Here is a 14,722-nt window from a genome sequence, read left to right on the forward strand (position 1 = left end):
GCCTTCCCTACCGCGGGGAGTCTTGCACATATGTAATAGGCAATCTATGTTTAAATAAATTTACTAAATGTTATGTTTGCATACGATTTATCTTCCAGGAATTTATTTGACAGATAAACTTGCTCATGTGCAAAATTACATAAGCATTTGGCAGCACAATTTAATTGGTAAGTCTGCTAGAATAGAATCCTGACTTTGGTATTTCCTACCTATGATCTTGGGTAAGTCACTTAAACCTTTTGTGCCTTGGTTCCATCACATGTAATGCAAGTAATACCTACCTCAGACAGTAGTCATGTGGATTAAGAAAGTTCACTTTTGCAATGTGTTTAAGAGTGCCCAGCACATAGTAATAATGTATGTGTTATTCTTTCTTACATCATTATAATAGTAAAAAGCTGGAAACAACCTTAATGTCCATCAATAGGGGCTTAAACCAATCATAGCACATCCTAAATGGAATTTTATACACACAACAAAAAGATTAGGGGTCCAAAGAACATGTACAACTGACTAATAGGCACATGAAAAGAGGCTCAACATCATTAGTCATTAGGGAAATGTAAATCAAAACCAAAATGAAAATATGACTGCATATCCACAGGATAGCTATTATGAACAGTAGCAAATGTCGGCAAGGATGTGGAGAAATTAGATCCCTAATGGTGGGATGGTGGGAATGTAAAGTAATGCAACTGCTTTGGAAAACAGTTTGGTTATTTCCTCAAAAAGTTAAACTCAGTTGCAATATAACCCAGAAATTTCCCTCCTAGATATATACCCAAGAGAATTGAAAACATTCACATAAAAACTGTACAAATATTCATAGCATAACTCATACCAAAAATGGATACAACGCAATTGTGTAACTGATGGAATAAACAAAATGTGGTATAGCCATACATTGGAATATTATTCACTAGTCTTGACTATAACAAAGAATGGGGTACTGGTACAGGCTACATGGCTGACCTTGGAAACATTATGCTAAGTGAAAGAAGACAGACACAAGAGGCCACATATTGCATGATTACATTTATATGAAGTGTCCAGAATATGCAAATCCCTATAGACAAAGTAGATTAGTGATTGCAAGGGGCTAGGAGAAGGGAAGAATAAGCAGTGACTACTAAGGGGTATGGGACTTCTTTTGGGTGGGGTGATGAAAATGTTACGGAATTACATAATGGTGATTGTTGCACAGTCTTGTGAATATGATAAAAGCCAGTGGACTGTACACTTTAAAATGTCAATTTTATATGTGAATTGTATCTTACTTTAAAAAAAATAGGGGTCTATAGGTTCTGAGCTGGTATAAACTCCAAAATATACTAAATGAAAGAAGAAAATATAGAACAGTTTACATTGTATGCTACCATATGCTTAAAAAAATGTGTATACACACAACACACATACTTCGCAGGCATAAAATCTCTCAAAAGATACTTAGGTAACATTATTTCCTAAAGGGAAGGGCCTGGGGTGGCTGAAGAACAGGGGTGGCCTGGAAGGGAAACCTACCTTTCCAGTATAGCCTTTTGTACCTTTTGAATTTTATACAGAGTGCAAGTATTACCACTACCGCCCCCCTTTTTTAAAGGAAGAAATAAAAATGGAAAACTCTGATAGTTTATCTTTGGACTTTAGTTTTATTTTAAGTGATCATCTTCATTTTCTTCTATCATAAACTTAAAAGATATCCATCTACCCACTTGGTCAGATTTACTTATTCTTTAGCAATTGAAGCACTAAATGATGAGTATTTATTCTTAATCTTTAATAATATTATATTCATTATACTTGAGATGGTTTAGCATTCTCGTGGATGAAAAACCCAAACACAAATCTTTATACTATCCACCTACTAGTTCTACAGCACAATTTTAATTTAAAAAAAAGTTTTACTGATAATTGGACAATTTATATGATGTAGGCAGAGAAATATCAACAGTGATTATAAGGTGGCCAGTCGTGAAAATTAAGAGCTATGATCTTTGATCCATTGCTCAATCCATTTCAGTATCTGATTGATATTATCCTCTAGCTCTTCTGGTGTATTGCTGGGCAGCTGATGAACTATTTCTTCCTTGTAGGATGCTAATGCTTCTTCATGAAGAACTTGAAAAATTTCACACTGAATATTATCTTTTAATTTCTTCTCATTATAACCCCTAAAAAGCAAAGAGAAGATAAGCAAACAACAAGCAAACTGAATGGCATTAACAGAGTTTTAGGAGCATACCAGAAACGGGACACTTTTGAATATACGAAAAATCATGCAAAAATACTTCTTGTAGTCTCTTTACCTATAGAAAATAGAATGGCACCTATAAGAGGTTAAACTAAGAGGGTTAAACTACAAGAGGGCTAAATTAAGGCCAATGTTTATGTTTGTCTAAAATTTTCTTCCCCCACAATTTGTCAGCCAGTCAGTTAGCAAACATATCTACCTATCACAAGCTAGCTAGGAGATAAATATAAAGTCTATAGTTAATGGTCCTAGATTTCAAAAGAATTAGAGTAGTTTAGGTATAGACAGATAAAACAAATAGATGGCATATAATGAAATGCATATGATTGGAATATTATATACTAATTGAGTACTTTATCATATAGATGTATCTGTACTTTACCAATTCCAGACAGTGAACAAAATTGACTTATGTACTCTTTACGCAGACATATTAGCCAACCAATTAGCTTGTGAAAAACAAAGAAAATTCAAACTCAAATTAAAAGCTTTTAAAGACCATCAAAATTAAATTGACCTACTTACAAGGTCAGTTGAAATGACAACCCACAGAATGGGAGAAAAGTTTTGCAAATCATATATCTGATAAATAAAATATGGTCTATCCATATGAGTACAATGGAATTTTATTTGGCAATACAAAGGAATGAAGTACCAGTGTATGCTGATTAAACAGATGAACCTTGAAAACATTATGCTAAGTAAAAGAAGCCAGACACAAAAGACCACATATTGTATGATATCATTTATATGAAATGTCCAGAATACCTCACAGGCAAATTCACGGAGCTAGAAAGTAAATTCCTGGTAGCCGTGGGCTGGAGGACTGAGGGGTAATGGTGAGGGACTGCTAATGAGTATAGGGTTTTTTAGTGGGGGTGGGGAGTGATGAACATTTTCTAAAATTGGTTGTAATAATGGATGCATACTTATGTGAATATACTAAAAACCACTGAATTGTGCACTTTATTTATTTTGATTTATTATTATTATTATTATTGGGGAAGGAGAACAGGATTTTATTGGGGAACAGTGTGTACTTCCAGGACCAAGTCAAGTGGTTGTCCTTTCAATCTTAGTTGTGGAGGGCGCAGTTCAGCTCCAGGTCCAGTTGCCGTTATTAGTTGCAGGGGGCGGAGCCCACCATCCCTTGCAGGTTCAACCGGCAAATCTGTGGCTGAGAGCCCACCGACCCATGTCGGAATCCAACCGGCAGTCTTCAACATTAGGAGCATGGAGCTCCAACGGCCTCAGCCACCAGGCCGGCCCTCAATTGTGCACTTTAAATGGGTGAACTATATGGTATGTGAATTTATCTCAGTAGAGCTTTTGTTTTTTAAAGATGACTATTTTAGAACTTTTTTCAATGGCTAAAAACAAAAAAGACTAGTTCTCATAGTTTTTTCATACCTCAGTCTTTGGCTGTTTACAAAAAACAGTAATATTTCCTCTCAGATTCCGAATGTTGGTACCATGCAGACTTGGTTTTAACTAAGACCAAGTAAAGCAGTCACGTTGGCCAATTTCAGAAATCTGAAGAAAAGTTTACACTTTTAAGAATTCAATGTTTTTCCTTTCTTACCTTGTTTCAAGTCTTTTGTACAATATACTGTTATCTGTTTTCAGCACAAAAACTATGTGAAACCAGCGTTCAGGGAAGAAATCACAACCATGGTAATCAACAATAACTCCACCTTCACTCATTTGGTTTTCTAACTCATCAACTACCTATAAGAAAGGGAAAGAAAAAAAGATGAATGCTCCTTTAAAAACCTGCTGTCAATTTTCCTATTAAATTTTTTAAATGTGTACAATAAAAAAATTGTACTTACTCTATCTTCATCTAAAATGGGACAATCATACTCTTCATCATAGCCATCATATAACTGCCCTGAAAGAGATTTACATTGGCTTGTTAAAGCAGTATTTTCTAAGTAACTTTCAGTAATTTTCAATTAATTCTAGGCTTTAAGAAAGGAAATATATCACCAATTTATTTTATTTAATTAATTTTTTTTCACTCTTTTAGAGATAAGGGAGGGCACTAACACAATAGGTGTCACATGGACACCAAATAAAAAGAACAGTAATAATCAGCATTTTGTCTAGAGGGAGACTTGGACAATGACATATCTGAAACTTTTAGCTATCAAAAATTGAAACAAACTAAAGTATGACTATAGCCAGTTACAGAATTTGTGGGGCTATTAGAACTGCAGTTTTTGGTGACCTACAGATTAGTGCAAACAGGGGACACATGGATACACACACACATTAACAGCAGATTAAGTTCCTAATTTATTAGGCCAAGGATATGAGACTTATTAAAAACAAGTTCTTGATTCCAGAAATGAACCCTCTTGTCACTGAGGTCACATCTTCATTGGGTCTGGGGAAATAGAATCAGTACTCAGATGCTCCCAAACAGTATCTTTACTTCTCAATTTCCAGCGTCCCAAAAAGCCAAGGGTTAAATGTCTCATTTGAGAAGGCAAAACAAGAATAATGGGCAGTTGTAAACAGATTTAAATCTAACATAAGAACTTTCCAACAAACCAAAGCTGGCTTTCAAAGTGAGTCTCACTTCAGAAGGTGAGATATACCAATCCCACCCTCGCCTGAATCCCTAGGAGGTATGTAGTAAGGCAGGATAAGATCATCTACTTAGCCACCTCTGAGAATATGCTAGTCTTCCCGCCTCTTCGCCCTTAATATTTTGGCGTAGGTCAAAAACAGGTTAAAATGAGTTCTGAATGAGGTACGAGTTCTGAAGTGATAAAAGGGTAGTCCTGGGGGAGGAGAGGGGGAAGGCCAGAGACAGTTGTAACTCTTTGCCTGGAGGGTCTGTGGGCTGATTCTGGGGACATAAGCCACACACCTCTCCAGCACCCTAATGTGACCTCTGCCTCCCTGGGATACTGCTCAGTTACCAGCAACTCTATCAGCCTAAAAAAATTAAACTGTCTTCATATAGAGAAAACTGGTTAACAATTTGGAAAACAATCTAAAGCTTTATACCACAAACTCTAGGTGGATTAAAGAGCTAACTTCTTAATTCCAAAGATATCTAGCAGAAAATTTAATCTGTAAAGGAATGATTCACTTTAATTTGTGAAGAAATAAAATCACTAATTCAAACATAAAATGTTAAATCTCTGTTCAATGAAAAATAATATGACTTAAAAAAAAGAAAAATAACAGACTGGGAGAAATATTTTGTAGTAGGACAAAGGACTGAAATGTAGGTTATATAAAAACCTTAAAAATCCAGATAAACTTAAGTAGCTTAACAAAGAATAAGAATTCACACAGGATGGAAAAGATCACTAGTAAACATACATAAAAAAATTTTGGACTGTCCCAGCTATTAAAGAGGTGCAAGTTACAATGAGTCTTTATATGCCTGTTATATTAGTTATACATATATAGTAAATCAACTCTGGAAATCTATTTAAAAAATAATTTTAAAAAGAAAAATGTCGTACCCATTCAGATTTCCTCAATCATTTAATTTCTAAACAGAAAAAAATGATTATAAAATGATTTAAAATGTTCAACAATAGGGAAACAGTTAAATCTTGGTTTACTCACTTGATGAAATATGTAATTAAATAAAGCTCAGGAAATAAGTATTAGGTAGTTAAAAAACACTGTAATATAGACTAAGTAGCTACATGATAAATGCTTATGATATAAGCAGTAAAACATAAAACGCAGAATTCATGGCTGTCTGCAATAGGGACAAAGATTAGAAGAAAAAAGATAGAAATAAATTAGTAGGATTTGGAGTACTTTTTCCATGTATTTTTACAATACTGTATTGTGTGTTTTTTTACAATACACAAAATCTAAGAATACCTACAGCTGATTCTGTACTGTGTGGGAGTCTGGAGTAGATAACTGCTGAGGTTCCTTCATATTTTAAATCCTTGACTCTTAAAAGACTAGTGAAATCTAAAATACATGCTATCTAAAAGACAGACAACTATTATTCCAATGCTGAAATGTAGGATTTGTTAAATCATGTTAATATGTTTTAATAAAAGTATAATCCAAGATTGCAAGGATACATTTCAAAAAACATTTATCAAACACCAGGTACCAGTGACTGTAAGGTTAATGAGGGTATAATAGCGAACAAAAAAGAACGAGAAAAATAAATACAGTCCTTCCCTCAGAGGTTAAAATACAATGAGAGGACAGACAACTAACCTGGAAATTATACTGCATTTTTACATTATGGTTCATCGTGCTATGGGAACAATAGGATGGGCACCTATTATGTTAGGAACATAATCGTGGGATATTAGGGAGGGTTCCTGGAGGAAGTGACTTCTAAGTGGAAACCTGAAGTAGTTAGCTAGGGAAAAAAAGATAGGGAAGACTATTCTCAACAGAGAAAACAAGTATTCAAAGCCTGAGAGACTAGGGAGGGCAGGCTCTTTTATAGGAGGGAAAGTCAGAATAGTTAGAAAATAAGTGATGAAGGGTCAGGTAAACGGAGGCCAGGTCCAAAAGGGCCTTGAAGGCTACCCTGAGTTGAGACTTTATCCTAAGGCAAAAGAGAATCATTAAAGCATTTTAAGCATGAAATGACATGATAAATTTCAAGTTTTCTAAAATAATTTTGATTTGTGAGAACGAATTAGAAGGAAGCAAATCCAAAAGCAAGGATACCGTACTAAGGCTACTGCAGAATTTTAGGTGAGTGGTGATTATAACCTGTACCATAGGGAATGGAGAGAAATGGATGGATTCTAAACTTCATTTCAAATTTCAAAAAAAAGTAGAAACATTTATATTTTAAGTTTCAACCGGAAATTAAATTTGTAGCTGTCTATACATAGGATCGTAATCTACAATGATGAAAAGGCTTCCTTTGATTAAATTACCAAAAGTTTAGAAAATTAAGTAATTTTCTAAACCAAGTTTTATAAAGATGTATTACTTGCAGAAAAACATCAATTGTGGAGCCAGTTAAAAGGCTAAGTTCTTGCCTTAAAAGTCCTTCCTAGCTGTTGTTATTTAAGCTATAAAATTGTGACGTTTTCTTTAACTGCCATCCTAAAATTTGCACGTATGTGAAAGCGGTTCTTTAAAGATATTGGGATGCTAGTTACCTATTTTGATGCTGTTGCCAATATTTAAGACATTTTCAGATTTTTTTTCCTTTGGAAACATTTACCACCATTTATCTCAATTCTACAAGCTTATAACTGTAATGCAATCAGAACAATAAGTGAATTGGTTTAGAAAAATTGAGTGCTTTGATAACCTGGCGTTTTATATAGTATAGAGCAATGAATCCTGCTTAGAGAAGTTAGCACCATGTTAGATGTAACATTTGAGTTGGGCTTTTTAAAGAGTTATTTGTAAGGCAGATAAGGGCATCTACAGGTAAGGAAATAGCATGTATAAAAACATGGAGGTGGAAAATTCCCAGTGGGTGAGGAATAGTGCACTGTGGGTAGACAAGGGGACATCGGGAACACTGGCTGCAGGTAAGGCTGAAGGTAGACCATGGCCAGTTCATAATCTCCTATACTTCATTAAGGATAGACTTTTATCAGTAAAAAGTTCAGTCATGTTATTCCTGCTCCCCCAGCTTTTTTAAAGGACATGATGGTGTAGAAGAGGCAGGGAAGAGATACTAAAGAGTAGGAGATTCAGCACCAATAGTCTTGAGAATGAGAAAGGAGTACCACAGGAACACAGCACCCATAGTCTGAGGAATGGGATAGTGGTTTCAAACTATCAAGATTTAAAGGCCAAATGGATCTGTGTTGTGTATGAATGTGTTTGTATGTGTGGGGGAATAGGAATCAAGAGTGGGCAAGTAGAGTAGGGATAACCTAAGAGCATGTGCTTTATAAACTTGTTAGTTTGGAGCTGTCTGAGAACTATTCAGATCGTTACATTTAGTTGTCTAGAAATTGGGCTAAGTTTTAATTATAAATTTAAGAGTCAGCAGCAACAGGGAGTAACCAGTCCTGAGTGAATGAAATTACTGGAGGGAGAGGGGTGGCCCGTTAGCTCAGTTGGTCAGAGCGCGGTGCTACTAACACCAAGGTTGCTGGTTCAATCCCTGAATGGGCCACTGTGAGCTGCACCGTCCTTTAAAAAAAAAAAGAAATTACTGGAGGGAGGAGCAGAATTACAATATGGCTGCAGTAAAATCAGAGGAGCAGATGCCAAGATTGGGAGAGAACAGTGTCGGAGAGACCAATAGAGAAGTTAGTTCCAAAGGCTTCCAGTGGAGGGGAAAAAATGGGACACAAAAGAGGTTAGAGCGGGGATAGCAAACTTCTGGAAAGGACCAGATAGTAAATACTTCAGGCTTTGTGAGCTAGTCTTTAGCTAGTGGTTCCTATAAAAACAGCAGCAGCTTGCCAATCCCTGGGTTAGAAACAGATCAAGATTATAAGTATTAAGGGCTCAGCTATGCTTTATAACCTCTGTTTGCAATGGATCCAATTTCAATATAATAATATTACTTTGTCTAGACTTGCAAACATCCTTGGGTTAGGAACAGAGGCTTCAGACTGATCAACTGATGGCAGGAAAATTAAAGATGCTGGTAAATATAATTAAATGATCGTATAAGGGAAAGGCTGTTAAGCGAGGAGGAATCTGAGACTGGAAGAACAGGGATAAAAAGCATTCATAGTCACACATTTACAACTTCCAATAGTTTTATTAACCGTCATGCCCGGACTAGGTTTCCTGTCTTGGTTCCAAATGGCATTAGGATGGTCTTTGAAAATACAGTTGACCCTTGAACTTGAGGATTAGGGGAACCAACCTCCTGAAAAATGAAAAACCCGTGTATAACAACAGTTCGCCCTCCACATACAAGGATTCCCAACCGCGGAGTCAATTGAAAAATCCGTGTGTAAGTGGACCTGCGCAGTTCATACCCATGTTGTTCAAAGGTCAACTGTAATACAGCAATTCAATGTGATTACTAGGATGGCAATAAATGCCCATTTAAACATTTGTTTAAAACCAGTTTTTTTCTTTTATAGTCTCATTTCTTTTATAGTAGGGCTTCTCAACCTCAAATACTGACATTTTGAGCTTGAAATTCTATCATGGGAGTGGAAGATGTGAACTGGGGGGTGTTCAGCAGAATCACTGACCTTTACCCATTAGATGTCAGTAGCAACTCTCCCAACCCCAGTCGTGACTACCAAAAATGTCTCCAGAAATTGCCAAATACCCCTGAAGGGCAAAATCACCCCTAGCTAAGAACCACTGCTTTATAGATTGTATCGTTTCCCTTAAAATATATCACCATTTGGAAAAAATGAGGAGGCTGGATGTCTCAGAATATTTTCTAGTAAGACTCTCAGATACATACAAATGTCATCTGAGGAAAAAAGAAATTGACATTGTAAGAAACCTTATAAAGTACCTCATCTAACATGTCAAGTTAGACCAGAAATCCTTTATCTGGCCATTACAGGAGAGGAAAAAACACTTCTCCTTTAAGGCTTAGATACCATCTCATCAATAAAATACAAAGAGGATGCTTGAGACTATACACCATTAGGTGGACACACAACTGGCTAACATGGTGTGAACACAAGCAGGAGAGGACCCAACAGTCTAGTGTGATTGTTCCTTGTAATCCTATTCAGGGTAGATTATATAGCAACTTTTTTATTAAGTATAGAAAGAATGACTACTGTATGACTCTGAAATCACTTGTCAAAAACTGTAAAATTCAACAGGAAACGAAACAAAAGCAGATTTCATACAGGTATAAAATGGAGACCTACTAGCTACCATGTTTCCACGAAAATAAGACCTAGCCGGACCATCAGCTCTAATGCGTCTTTTGGAGCAAAAATTTATATAAGACCGGGTCTTATATAATGTAATGTAAGACTGGGTCTTGTATTAATTTTTGCTCCAAAAGACGCATTAGAGCTGATGGTCCGGCTAGGTCTTATTTTCGGAGAAACATGGTTATGTACAACAGCAAATAAAGATCTAAGTTTTATTAACTATAACTTAAATGGCAGACCTGGATTAAAAATATAAGCATGACAGTGACTTACAAAATCAAGAATATGACAAGATGCAGAAAATTGACTTGCAAAAGGGGAGGCTGGAAAATTTTTTTTAAATTTTAAAGTGGGGAGATACTGGGAGACACATCAAAGGTCCTTAAATATAACCAGAGGGACAGAAAAATAGGACCTGGAGAAATAGGGCAATTGAGGAAGATAAATGCAAACAGATGAAGGATTTATTATGAATAAAAATACTAGCCAAGTGGTCTCTCCAAAAAGGAGATGGTTATGCTTTAGCAATCTGAGAAAATGGAACATAAGATTGACATATACCAGAGATAATACTATGATTTAAACATCTGAAGACACTAGAGCTGACACTAGTGGTAATGAACAGACTGCAACAACTTCAAGTTCTTGCAACTGTTACTCCTGTTGGTGATAATGAGGGGGAAAACTGCTTCTAAAAACATAATTGCCAACGTACAAACAATTAAATTGAAGGAGGACTTTATTTTTTACACTTAAAGGATGAAAAACTATTATGAATCCTATTAAAGAAAATCCAACATCTCAATTGAGAAGTATGGTAACTATATTTACTCATTAAATACTATTTAAGTTTTGTAAAATACAACTTGAAGACATCCAGCATGCATGTTTAATCTCAGTACAATGGATTCAAGACCAAGTACACATGTCACATGCATTAGGGCCAGATTACAGATTATCATAGTCATCATCGTCATCATCATCGTCATCGTCATCGTCACGTTTTCTTTTCAATGCATTTGATGATTCATTGGCAGTATTTTGTGATGACACCATGTTAGTAGTTATAAGAATGTTTTTGGACCCAATTAACGATGGATTAATCAGAACATTCTGAACTGCTGATGTTGCAGGAATTGATGCTTTTACACCTGGTGACTGTGAAGTGGGCATCTGGACTGTAAACCTTTGCCCTGTGAGGGACATTGGAGCCCCTACTTTAGTTGAAACAGACATGGTTTGTGGGGTCGGTGTGCCAAGTGTGGGAGTACTTGGTCTGCTAGTAACTGATCCAACACTTAGTCGTGGAACTGTTATTCTTCCCGCAGAAGTAGATGCCTTTTTTTGTAAAGACTTAAGTCTATAGTTTGGAGCCGTCAAGCAGTATCTGTCAGGTGGCAGTCTAGGGCCTGAATATGGCTTGATCAATGGCAAAGGGGTTTGATTTCTTTGCCTTGCAATATCTAATAAAAAATCTCTCGGGGGAGGAGAGGTAAAAGACTGGTCAGCACGACACTGGATTGCCAAGCGCACATCATCTGCATCAACGGTAGCTTTCTTAGCATGGCTTGAATAAATTTTTGCATCATCTAGAATTGTGGTCACATATCGGAAGGCAAACTCCAACATCTGATTTATAACTCTTGGCTCATATTCTGTAATCCCCATATCCTTCAGGATTTGTGCCATCATCTGTGCATCTTTCGGCATGCTCTTGGGAGAAGCCATCTTGCCAGACTCCATGATATCCGGTGATCAGACTTCAGATCATTTGAAAAAAATACGTACATTAGGTCAAACCTGAAATAGTTACTATAGTAGCAACTGTCAGGAACTTAAAAAATTTTAAATACGTTAAATTTTTCAAAACATATTTAAATTTTAAAAATATGTTAAATCTTTTTAATTTTAATGAGGCACACTTTAAGAAGTTCCCTTAAATTTATTGAGTTTCTACCCTGTAGAAATCATTATAGAATAAAGATACAATTATAAGATAAACAAAGATAAAGACACAATAAGGGAGTGATAAAAGATGAGGGGGAAATGGTAAAATAAGTAAAAACATATTTTAGAATATGTGCAGTTGCATGCAGACATGCAACTATCAAATTAATGTAAGAAAATACCACAGGACAGTCATGTTCTACTGTCTGATTTCAAAATAATCTGTCCTTCCAGTAAGATCAATATAACACTGTCTCCAAAGACATCCTCAGCACCACCCAAACCTTTGTGTTGACCCATCTCCAAACATTGTCCCTCTTCTTCATATTCAGATTCTACCTATCCTAAATCCAATCTCTTCATGAAAACCTCAATTATTACTGTCCACAAGAACTGCTAGTCAACTGGGGAGCAATGTAATGGTCAAAATAGCCAGGACATAGCTTTAGACACTTAATGCTTATGATTTCTATGGATCCCCAGTAGAGCATAACTCCTTAATGGCAATCTTTCTCTGCATGTTGTACCCTCTCAAGGATAGTACTAATACTCCATTATCTGTCTCTCACACTCTCTCTTTTTAAAAACAAATTTAACATCAAAATGTCCCTTACCTTCTCGAGCTAAATCACCCACATTAATGTATTTCAGTCCTGATCTTGATGCAAGTTCTTTGCCCAGCGTGGTTTTTCCAACCCCTGGTGTACCTGTAAGAAAAATACTGTTCATGAAATACTTACTAGGCTTTAGTAAGCTATGTGCCCCGCTTAAGGTTAATGACTGAAATGAAGTTTCCTAATTAGCAATCCCATGTGAATTAACACACACAATAACCACCCCAAGCATGATGGATGTCCAAGTCTCACCCAGTGTATCTGATTCTATCAGGAGTGTGGCTTGGGTGATTCTGATGCCAATTCAGACTGCTTGCCAACACTATGGACATTCCCAGAGTAAAATTAGCCATCCCACATAAATTAATATCCTTGTTCGCTTTAATTTTTTAAAAATTAAGAAATTATTCACGGGAAAAAAATCTAAGAAGTATGAAAGACAAATCTCATTTCCACCTGTGATCCCCTGTACTCTTCCCTAGAGGCAACCACTGTAAACCAGTTCCTTATATATCTTTCCAACGAAGTCCTATGTATGTGTTTGTGTACACATTCATGTATATGTATACACAACAGCATGTGTACATATATGTATACATATTATGTGCACATACACACACATACATTCCCTTTTACATAAATGGCAACGCTACACATTGTTCTTCACTTTCCCTTTTTATTATCTATTGTATTTCAAGATGCATCAATGCATAATTTTAGGCTGTTTGGGTTTAATGTCACCGAAATAATAAAACTTGATCGTTACAATCCAAGATAACAGGGATAAATCAAGTCTCCATATACAAGACAATAACATTTACCTTAAGTCCACTATAATACACCAAGTTTGAACCCTGGACTTACCAGGTTTTCAATAAAATGCTCACCTTGATTTTTGACAATATGCCTTAATATCAAAATCCAGGACACTGTCTGACCCAAACAATTCAGATGCCGTAAAATCTTCCTTTTAAGGAATCTTAAAGGCTGAACATTAATTTGTTGAGAGGTTAATCTGCAACTCTCAGAAACAGAAATTGTGCACTACCAACAAGCTTATGTTTTGTTAAATGATGAAAACTTTATTGCTTTGTTTCCAGAGTGTCTCAATTTTTCTGTGTTGTAATAGCACCTATAACCATTAGATTTTCTTCAATGAATGCCCTATGATGCTATTAACTGCTACAATTTAATAAACATTTTCAGAGTTAAACGACAAACAGTAACATTCTTTAAAGTCGTTATGCGGCATTTCAGTACTCCTCACGTATAACAGGCCGGGAGACCCAGAAGGGCCCCCACGGGAATTTTTCAGCATCTCTACACAAGAAACGACGAGATGCTCAGTAGATGCCTTTTGTTCTTGGAAGAAAAGAAAAAAGCCTCTGGCATTAACTCAACAAACATATATAGCAAATTAATCACCCTATACCACAAACACCTGAGCCCTTTTACTGAAATCTGACTCTCAGATACAAAGGAAAAATGAAACACGGCCAGGTAAGGCCTAACGACTAAGGCATCCACCAGTAACAGATCTACTAAGGGCCAAATACTGCCTTACAAGATATCGCAAAAAGCCAAAGAAAACCCTGCCAAATAAAGAATCAACATCCATTTTAGAAACAAAAACCAGATTCAGGAAGAGCAGGCAGCATGCCAGAAAGGGGAACTAGATTGGTCTACCTCTCTCCACCTCACCGAGCAACCTCGGGCCAACAGAACGAACGTTCCCCTCCCCCCCGCCGCCTCCCCCCCGCCGCCTCCTGCTACGATCGCGAGGGCCCCATCTCGAGGCCCTGGCAACTGCCACGCCTCGAGGCCCTCGACTGGCCTCGAATATGTGAGCGCCCCCGCTGTGTGTGTGACAAACACACACTTCGGGCGCCCGAGGCCCCAGTGCACTCAGCGTCCCTGGCCTGCCCCGCCGTCCAGCCCGTCCCCGCCGCGCGCCCTGACCGGTGAGCAAGATGTTCGGAAGCAACATGGTCCTCCCCGCGACGGCTCTGGGAATATCGGCACACGAGACCTAAGTATAACAGGCTGGAGCCGGAAGGAGCGGGCCGCGGCAAGCGCCAGTGGCCCCGGGGTCCTCAAGATCCTGCACGGCGCTCGCGACC

General features: G+C 37.1%; 2 protein-coding genes and 1 non-coding gene across 3 annotated transcripts; 1 reads left to right on the forward strand and 2 right to left on the reverse strand.

The window, feature by feature from the left end:
* Nucleotides 1-1,641: 1,641 nt before the first annotated feature.
* On the reverse strand, nt 1,642-14,697 carry AK6 (adenylate kinase 6). Its single transcript, XM_033110126.1, has 5 exons — nt 14,562-14,697; nt 12,603-12,695; nt 4,084-4,142; nt 3,834-3,979; nt 1,642-2,171 (listed from the first exon to the last, which is right to left on the reverse strand). Exons 1-5 carry the CDS (start codon nt 14,587-14,589, stop codon nt 1,979-1,981), a joined length of 519 nt encoding a protein of 172 aa, XP_032966017.1. The 5' UTR covers nt 14,590-14,697; the 3' UTR covers nt 1,642-1,978.
* On the forward strand, nt 8,275-8,348 carry TRNAS-ACU (transfer RNA serine (anticodon ACU)). The gene has a single exon. It is a non-coding gene; the product is annotated as a tRNA-Ser (tRNA).
* TAF9 (TATA-box binding protein associated factor 9) lies at nt 10,763-14,616 on the reverse strand. The gene is made up of 3 exons (XM_033110124.1): nt 14,562-14,616; nt 12,603-12,695; nt 10,763-11,801 (listed from the first exon to the last, which is right to left on the reverse strand). Exon 3 carries the CDS (start codon nt 11,782-11,784, stop codon nt 10,990-10,992), a length of 795 nt encoding a protein of 264 aa, XP_032966015.1. The 5' UTR covers nt 11,785-11,801; nt 12,603-12,695; nt 14,562-14,616; the 3' UTR covers nt 10,763-10,989.
* Nucleotides 14,698-14,722: the final 25 nt, after the last annotated feature.

The sequence above is a fragment of the Rhinolophus ferrumequinum genome, chromosome 7 (genome assembly GCF_004115265.2).
Source record: "Rhinolophus ferrumequinum isolate MPI-CBG mRhiFer1 chromosome 7, mRhiFer1_v1.p, whole genome shotgun sequence".
NCBI classification, from domain to species: Eukaryota; Metazoa; Chordata; class Mammalia; order Chiroptera; family Rhinolophidae; genus Rhinolophus; species Rhinolophus ferrumequinum.

What these genes read in the sequence shown, in the direction of transcription:
- TAF9 (XM_033110124.1), bottom strand. Translation starts at nt 11,784, where the DNA reads ATGGAGTCTGGCAAGATGGCTTCTCCCAAGAGCATGCCGAAAGATGCA.
- AK6 (XM_033110126.1), bottom strand. Translation starts at nt 14,589, where the DNA reads ATGTTGCTTCCGAACATCTTGCTCACCG. An exon ending in TCCGAACATCTTGCTCACCG is followed by an intron (nt 12,696 to 14,561) that starts GTCAGGGCGCGC and finishes TTTTTCTTACAG; the next exon opens with GTACACCAGGGGTTGGAAAA. An exon ending in GGGTGATTTAGCTCGAGAAG is followed by an intron (nt 4,143 to 12,602) that starts GTAAGGGACATT and finishes AATCTCTTTCAG; the next exon opens with GGCAGTTATATGATGGCTAT.